Source organism: Pararge aegeria, chromosome 17 (assembly GCF_905163445.1).
Source record: "Pararge aegeria chromosome 17, ilParAegt1.1, whole genome shotgun sequence".
NCBI classification, from domain to species: Eukaryota; Metazoa; Arthropoda; class Insecta; order Lepidoptera; family Nymphalidae; genus Pararge; species Pararge aegeria.
Genome location: NC_053196.1, coordinates 5112083 through 5121281, shown reverse-complemented (window position 1 = coordinate 5121281; position 9199 = coordinate 5112083). Strand labels below are relative to the sequence as shown.

General features: G+C 31.7%; 2 protein-coding genes across 3 annotated transcripts in view; one reads left to right on the top strand and one right to left on the bottom strand.

Annotated features, from left to right (window-relative positions):
• The first annotated feature begins 316 nt into the window (after nucleotides 1-316).
• On the top strand, nucleotides 317-2499 carry LOC120631070 (guided entry of tail-anchored proteins factor 1-like). Its single transcript, XM_039900486.1, has 2 exons — nucleotides 317-520; nucleotides 864-2499. Exons 1-2 carry the CDS (start codon nucleotides 434-436, stop codon nucleotides 1287-1289), a joined length of 513 nt encoding a protein of 170 aa, XP_039756420.1. The 5' UTR covers nucleotides 317-433; the 3' UTR covers nucleotides 1290-2499.
• Nucleotides 2500-4401: 1902 nt separating this feature from the next.
• LOC120631099 (mitochondrial carrier protein Rim2) overlaps nucleotides 4402-9199 on the bottom strand; it is a 35493-nt gene continuing 30695 nt past the window's right edge. For both annotated transcript variants that reach the window (XM_039900535.1, XM_039900533.1), the window contains exons 7-8: nucleotides 7453-7555; nucleotides 4402-5717 (exon numbers count right to left, since the gene is read on the bottom strand). In XM_039900535.1, coding sequence (XP_039756469.1) covers nucleotides 5597-5717; nucleotides 7453-7555 — 224 coding nt within the window. In that variant the 3' untranslated portion in view covers nucleotides 4402-5596. The remainder of the gene's footprint in view (nucleotides 5718-7452; nucleotides 7556-9199) is intronic.

Sequence of the window (9199 nt, the reverse complement as noted above, 5' to 3'; positions counted from 1 at the left end):
CCTACTAATTTATTTGACTGAATAGGAATAAGATGTCAAATAAAAAAACAACAAACATCTCTTTAATTATTTTTGATAATTAAAATTATTTAGCCATTCTGCTACGAAAAGAAGAAAAAGAAGATCTTTACCTAATGGTCTCACTGCGGACTCTGGTTAAATTATTTCACTATAAAAGCATTAACATTAATTTACATTATGACTTCAACAACCGCGTTGGGTCTATAAAATAGATTCCAATAAAAATGTAAACAAAAATTATGCAGTGGCAACATTAGTATCGAAATATATCAATTGTCATTTTGACATTGAATGCGCCAAAATATTTGTTTTGAAGAAAAGTACCTAGCCTAAAATCAGATTTTTTTACCACAGATTTTTCTGTGAGAATATTTCATACTGCAAAAAATAAACCTTTGCATAAACATCCATAATGTTAGAAGTCCTTAATGGATTTCTCCTCCTTTACTTCGTAATCCTTTGTACATTGAGTGCATTCGTTCCAATTTTAGTAAGACCAGTAAGTATAACTCTTAAAGTAATAGAAATATTATTTTTAAAGACTAATTTTTCAGACTTTTTCAATTACAAGTTAACCCTCGACTGCGACTTGACTTGATGAGTATCTGTATCTCGAGTATGTGGGTTATACAAACCTAGTTAGGTACTCATATCACGGTCCTTGTCAATACAGCTTTGCCATTAGATGGTTACTAGTGGGACATGTCTCACACCATACTATATGTGCCAATTTATAAATTAATTCCAAAGTTGGCCTTATAAAACCCTGGGACCAACCACTTATGTGTGCCTTATATCCTGCACACTTCTTCATGTTACTGAGTCAAAAAAATATTTTACAGATTGCTGCATGCTTTGCAAGGCCTTCAAAAGATGACCGGTCTCTTCTTGCAGAAATGGTGAAACTCAAGTCAGAGCAACAAAATATATCAATGAAAGATGAATTTGCAGCATTCTCAAAAATACAGCGAAAAATAAATAAACTAGACACCATACTAAAAGAAAACTCACAGACCCGTTTAAGTAAAAGTCTAGCTATAAAAGGATCAATTCATGTGGTGCTGCAAGTTGTTATTGCTTTAGTTATTGTTGTATCTGTATTCTGGTTTAGGCGAGAGCCAATAGTAGCTTTAGAAGGAGATCTGTTTCCTTTTTCCACAATGCTTAGATATCCAAGCAGTACACCAAATGCTGTATCAACACATGTATGGGTTTTGATCTCAAATGTATCAATAAGAACTTTGATCAAACCTTTTGCTTCAATATAAAAAAAATACTCAGATGTTCATTAACTATATTCATTCATTATAATGTACTGAACAATCAAAGCTTGCTCAAAGATGCTTTGAAAAAGTAGTAAATAACTTCTAACTGAACAATGCATGAATAATACATTCAAATTTCTAAGTTCAAAAGTGTTTTATTCTTGTCTACATGGGTAAAAATGTCTTATTGCAGGCACTTATAAAACATGTTATCACTGAAAACAAAAGCTAGGAGAGTTCCAAATCGCCCTAGCTGGCTGCTTAAGAAGGGCCCACAACAAACATAGCCAGGTTTATATTTTATTTTTGTTGAATTAATATTTAGCTATAAAGTTAGAGCAATTCATATTCAGGCTTTTTTTTCATACATGTTGTGTAACGTTTTATATATACTTTGAAGTAATTATTGAGAGATATCTCAAGGAATTTCATCTGGTAATTTGTTATAAAATCATATACAATTACTCTTAAATGAATCACTTATTTCATGCAGCCTAGTAAATGCACTACAGTCCAGTCTTTTTAAATTTTGTCATTTTTATGTATATTAATTCAATTTTTAAAAATTTAAAGGTGAAAGTTTTTTAAAAACAAGCCTAGCAGTTTGTCATACAACATATAATATTACTGGGTATGCTGCATCGCTGCATATGCTGTTTGATAAATTATTTATATGTGGGCCCCATTGAAGTTAGCACTTGTTATACCTAGAAATATTGTTGTATCCAACAGAGCAATTCCTCATTAAGTTGTTCAATGATTTTTACTTGTTTAACATTCGGTAACGTGAATATAATACACTTGATTTTCCTTCTGTTTAAATTTACCTCAAACCATAGTACTACTTTAGCAAGGCATTTGTTTACATAGTCAAGATTAGTTTCGCGTCGTATAATTTCAACCATCAGTGATCAACAAACAATTATATAATAATAACAACCCTGTGATTGTCCTTAAAAAGATCATCCATGTAAATGACGTACAGAAAAGGTCCTAGTATAGACCCCTAAAGGACACCTATTTTCACACATGACTGTTTTCCATTAACGTCATCTTTTTGAATTCTATTGTTAAGATAGGAAATCTTTAAATATAGTGTTATGCCACAAATAGTGGTGTAATTTTCTGATTGATGCCTCATGTTGAGCACAATAAACATATACATATTAGTAAGGAGTTATAAAAATATTTGAATAAAAAGCTTTTGATAATTTTTAATTATTTTATTCAATAAACAAATTTAATAGTACTCTTATACTCAGTCTGACATACGTCCAAATCTTTCCATAGCAAATATACAACCAGAAAATCTGTTCTACCAATTCCTAATATTTTAACATGAATCAATGTTCTACAATTGTCCACATTATTTTGTAAACTAATCAAACTTAAACCTTAATTTTAGGGATCAAAATAAACTTGACTTGGCTGGAAATAAAATGGTCTGATTCTTTGATAAAACCTGAGTGAACAGATATAAAAACTCACATGTCCTCACTTATGTATTTAACATCGTAGACATCTGAATTTGATTGTTATTAAAATATTCTTATTCAAAAATAGGCTTTAAATTGATCTTTTAAGGATTCATTTTACTTAAACGCAATGAGGATATAATCACTACCTTGTATAGTAAATAATTGCCAAAAATTATATAAAATGTATTCAGATTATGTATACATATATGTGATATGTACATGATTATTTTTAATTTTAAGTCCCTCATACCTAATTTCTACAAGTATTTTTTATTTTCAGACAATTTTAGTACCAGACTAGCCAATCAATCACTTTGCTCATATAGTAAAATGATTTATTAATAATTTGATAACTTGGGACCATTATGGTGACTCCAAATTACTAATATTTACAAGCGCTATATCACAGCTCACAACTTACTAAACCTGTGCTAAACTGCTCAATTATATAGAGTTGAGCTGATTCTGCGCATACACTTCTCTGAACTCAACTAAACCAACAGAGTAAAAATACTGGTTCCCTTTTCCACAAAGAAGATAGTGATGATAATCTGGTATTATGCTCTCTAGATATATGATTGGCGCGACTTTAAGACTTGTCTATTTAGTTAAGCTTAGAGATTTATATACACCAGAATTGGCCGCATTATGGAAAACATTTTATCAAAGCACTTTTCTTACAACTATATTATGGGCGTTTATCAATAAAACTTCAAAAAACTAGAAATCTTATTTGGCAAAACTTAAATCTCAATAATGTAGCATGATGATGATGTGATAAAAATCATGCAGTTTTCTACAAGGAAAATTGTGAAAATTATAACAAAACTTTTTATGTTTATGCAAAATTATTGAGATTAGCATGGTAGGAAAGAATTTTATAAAATCATCTATGTTGACTGTTATAATGTAGTTAATATTTATTTCTAAATCTTGAGACAAGGCATGAGAATAATCAATGTATTTCATATAGTATATTTTTGTACCGTAGTACAAAAATACTCACTTTAAACTAATTACACATACTGTGATACGGGAGATAAATGAAATTGAAAACTTATAAATATAACAGAATTATTTAATCGTGTTGCATGTTTAAATTTTGCTTTATACAGGTAAATTTATAAAACACAAGACTAGAAATCTACGACTAAGCTAATATGTATTTATGCATTAAAAAATAAGACAGTTTGAATTTATACAGCGGCAGTAAACCAATGTGTGAATTATTTTTTCGATGTTATCCAGCCATGGTGAGTTTTTGGTTATCATAAAAACTACATACTATAATCGGCTTATTATAATTACCAATGAGCCTTGTAAGACAATGGATATTCTAATTATAGTAGAATGAATATTAAGTTACCGACATAGCTCAGCGAGTCTCGAAGCTGAAGTGGAAATGGGCGGGGCACATAGCTCGGAGAACCGATGGACGTTGGGGTTCCAAAGTGCTGGAATGGCGACCCCGCACAGGTAAACGCAGTTTTGGTCGGCCCCCAACGAGGTGGACACACGACATCAAACGAGTCGCCGAGAGCCGCTGTAAAACAAGCGGCCCAGGACCGTGGATTTTGGAACTCCCTACAAAAGACCTGTGGCATTGGGCTTCAATCGGTTGAAGTGATGATGATGAATATTAAGTCAAGGTCATATTTATATTGTACAACAACAACATCATCATCTAAACATCATTTTAAATTGCATGTCTATTTTTATGTAAGAATAACGTACAAGTTAAGTTAACGTACTAAGTAACCGCTGAATAAAAAAAACTATTATAAAAAAATATTTCTATTACAAAGAAACACCATAAAAGTAAAAAAAAATGCAAACATGATTTTCGTGATAGAATTTTACAATCTTTTAACTCTTTAAATTCTAGTAGGCACACTGAAACAACTATAATTTTTGTTACAATAGTTTAGAGTCAGCAATATTTGATAAAATAACTTTGTTTATAAAATTTAAAATAGAAAAATAATATTATAATTATCATATTAGGTAATGTTAAAATAAAAAAACTTTTAGCTCAACATAAGAATTTCCAATCTCTTAAAACCAAGTTTGTTATCCAAAATAAAGTATGACAGTTTATAATATTATGTATTGACGACAAATTAGTTTCTACACTGGTCCATCCCTGCAGTCGTGAAACTGCATAGAAATATTTTCTCACAGTACCCTATCGACCAATGAAAATGTATCAACAAACACCCAACATGCACTTTTTTCAAAATGTTTTCCGGTGTATCGACCAATGAAAATGGGCTCGTGACAAAGTAAGCCTTAATCGAACTGTTCTATTAAAAATAATCTCTGCCATATTGAATCCCAATTATCATCATTCATACGTAAAACGTATGTGACCAAAACAATCACTCATCCAAGAACAAAACGAGATTTACATCTTAATATAACTGGACTTAACATAAATAGACTGAAGTGATCGAAAATACTAATTAATCTACTTCGTGAACTATAAAAAATCTGAAACTTTTAAAATAAAACCTCCAAATATAATCAATAGCTGCATATTTTTCATAGCATATATGAAACTAGAAAAACGTCACTAATTTCATGTTTTATGAGGGCATGCTATTTTCTAAATAGAGCATGCCACAGCTGTATTACAAACATAACTACATTGCGATGCAATCATCGATTAGCCAATAGGATGGGTGCCGTGTAGTTGGACTGTGATAATCACATTGGTGGCATCAAAGTATAGCAATAGAGTATTTAGCAGTGTTGCCATCCTCCTCTAATCTGTTGTTTCTAAGCGAGACAAGCTCATTCTACGGGTATCTCAAGTACTGATTTGGTGCAGAGTTAAGTATTTTCGTAGAAGGAGCTATTGAAGTGGGTGGTGAGGAGATATACAACTGCTTCGTATGTGCTCATCATGATGGCTGTGTTCGGAATTTGTCGGACCAGCTGTGTGCCGAGGCCCCTGTAAAATAAATACTTTATTGGCTTATTCAATTTGAGAATTTATAATTTCTGATCTGATCTGATCTCTAATTTCTGCTTTGCACCAGTGGCGTGCATAGAGGGTATACGAGTTATAAAAAACTTAAGGATAGACTTTGTAAGAATTATAAACAATTTGTAAGAATTATAACCCTTACTGGAGATTTTCTTCATTTTATACCATCTGCATACCCTGAGCATACCCTCTATGCACCCTACCTACAAAGACGTGCCGCAAAATAATTTGCGTTCCGGTTCATCACAATCGGTAGATTAGCCCTCTACCACCTTAGACCGCATTATCACGAACTACTCTGTGAGATTGCAGTAAAGGGCAAGGACCAGAGAGCTCGTACTTTATTTTCGCTTACCGTTCTATCTATTTATGACATGTGGGCCTTTAATTACGTGGAGCTCCAGTACGTTGAATTATTTGGAACTACGTAAGTCCAGCTATGAAATACGTAAGACATATGGCAATATTATTATTTTCGCTTACTCTAATATCTTGTTGTTTGTTTGTTTTATTACTTTATTGAACAATTAAAAAATTATATGTACGTAGGCGAAACTTAATGACTGGAGGTTATTTTAATAGTCTACCCTTTGGTAATGTAGACAGGGTTTAGTAGTTGTGTGTAGATAGAGAGTAGTCATAATTTACAAAAAAAAAAACAAAATTGGAGGGATTAGATTGCAGTACGATTTTGTAAAAATAAAAACTATATTCAGCAATTAAAATTGATTGATTACGCCTCTTCAATAATTTAGTCTTAAAATTACCGTCTTAATTTAATAGTAAATAGAATATTTAAAAAAAAAACGTATTTTCACCTTTAATATGTGATGATTAATTATCATTGGTTGAAGATAAATAATGAAAAAAAAAATAGAGTTCAGCCCGAAATAATATTTTTAACGACTTTTTTTTAAATTAACTAATAACGCAATGTCAGTTCGACCTTGTCAATGCTCATATAGGAGACTGGTAACAACGTCGCAATTTATCGCTAATTGAGATAATAATTAGTTTGACGTAGATTAATTAATTAAATTAACTAAATGGCAATCTGTTTTGTTTTGGTCCAATGAATTTTTATCAGCGCTGCTCTATTTTCTCTCAGACTAGTTCTTAAAATAGAATTAAAGCGAGTACGGAATTATAATAAAAACACGACAGTCGAACACTGTTTTTTAAATTTCAATGTGGCGCCATACAGCAGAAATTTACTCAAAATTGTAGCATCACAGGTTTCGGTATCTTACCGAAACTCTAAATTGCTTGTTAATCAATAAATATACTACTACAATAAACACATCGCCATCCAACACCAAAGTAAGTGTAGCTTGCGTTATGGGTACTAAGATAGCTGATGAATAATATACATAAATAGTTATAATGAACAGATAAACACCCAGACAATGAAAAACATTCATGTTCATCACACCAACATTTTCCAGTTGCCAATCGGCCGACAAATCACTAGGATGGTCATACTTATACCAGACTTATAAGTTCCCAAATTCAGACTGGTGTAGTTTACAACACTCACCAGTCTGAACACAGCACTCAAATCTCATTTACGATGAAGATACAAACAAAAGTTATGTAATAATAATTAAACAACTAACTATTGTTTGTATCTTCACTGTCAATCTTTTTTTTTAAACGAGGAGTACTTAGATATATAAATTAAGAAAAAGTATTTTTTTACCTATATACTCCGCGGTATCCCTCCTCCAACCAAACGGTGTGCAGCGTCTGCCAGAATTTGCGATACTTGTCGCCCTCCTCCCGCAAACGCGTCCTTGCTACCTCTGTAAAAACAACCATTTTAACTCGACTCGCGTATATTTTAATATTTTTTTTTTCTAAAAGTAATCCTTTGACTGCAAGAGTAGCTATAAGGGCAGTCAATGAACAAACTTGAGTGAATAGATACTCATTTTGTACGGAGAAAAAAGTACAGAAAGCAAAGAAACAATCTATAAAAAATAATCAATTTTTTGTGTGACAAGTGATAGTCCAGTGAGTAAGAATTTGCCTTTACTTTCGGGGGGCCGAGTTTGAATCCCAGCACGCACCTCAAACTATTTTAAGTTATATGCGTTTTAAATAATTAAAATATCAATTGTATTGTTAGCTTAATTTTATAATAAAACACTGGTAACCTAGTTTCTAGATTGGTTTAATCAATGACCATAGAATCTTACACCATACATTATAATAATAGAGTACATTCATAACATAGATATATGACATCAATAGCAATTAAAATATCACTGGCTTCAACGGAGAAGTAAAACATGAACTGCATGCCTGAGACTTCTCCATAAAGTTCTCATAGTTGTGGACTCCACCAATCCGCAATCTCTCTCGCCACACTGAGCTCGCATACCTATATATATTGTTATTTATTACGTCACTCATGTGAGGGTAACCTGAGTTTTACATAAATCATTTCTTTAACAATCAAATATGTCTGATAGCGTTAAGTCAGAAAGTGAAAATATTTAGTTCCTGTCATAATCTGTACTTTTGTGCCTAATACTTGTACAAAATAATTTCGATGTTTCACATCTGCCAGGCGTCCCGTGACGGCTCACAATTTTTTTTTTATAACTAGCCTTTTACATAATTGGTCGCATAGAAGAAAGTCATCACTATTTAGTGATAAGGAAGGCGATCTATACGCTGTAGTTTGTGTTGTTTTTCTGATTTGTGTAGTCTGGTTTATACATTCATTAATTCCAAATTTAAAAGTTTATCTCAAATTGGTTGGCAACAATAGTGTCAAATGTCATCTGTTGTCGTAAAAGTGTACACTCGACGATAAAAGTGATGCGTTGAGTTACCTATTTACATTATTACATATTTATGTATTTACAGTTATCGACCGGGAAGAATTTATGTTTATTCGTTTACGTTGCGGTTACGGTAGACTATTATCAACCCATTACCGTCCCACTTCGGTATTCGACACGGGTAGTTCAACGCGCTGGTAATTATTTATGACAAAAAAAAATCTTAGTGACGAAATAAAAAACTTCGGTATATAGTCGGGCAACCAAAAGAAACGACGTTACGAAATATATATTTAAAAAATATGTAAATATAATTTATAACGCTGAAAAATCGGTGAACAATTAGCTTATATTTTTATAAATTACATTGTTAGGACAAACTTAAATAAGCTATGTATCTTAATTTGTATATTATAAACTTATTGTTTTTTCAGTAATGATTAAAAAATATTTATTTATTTTATTTATATGTACTTGTTCTGAATAAATAAAAACTTATTAAAAAAAAAATACAATAAAAAAAACCTAAAACGTCATGGAACCGCGAGACATAGTGCTAAGATCGTGGCAGTTAAATTAACTTGATCATAAAAAAAAAAACTAAAAGAGGCACCTAGGCTAATTTTTGTATCGCACTTGATACTACGTCAAAGACGT

Bases quoted from the DNA above. Each gene is read 5' to 3' on its own strand.
- LOC120631070 (XM_039900486.1), top strand. From the start codon at position 434: ATGTTAGAAGTCCTTAATGGATTTCTCCTCCTTTACTTCGTAATCCTT. The intron at 521-863 runs GTAAGTATAACT...AATATTTTACAG, and splicing joins TTCCAATTTTAGTAAGACCA to ATTGCTGCATGCTTTGCAAG.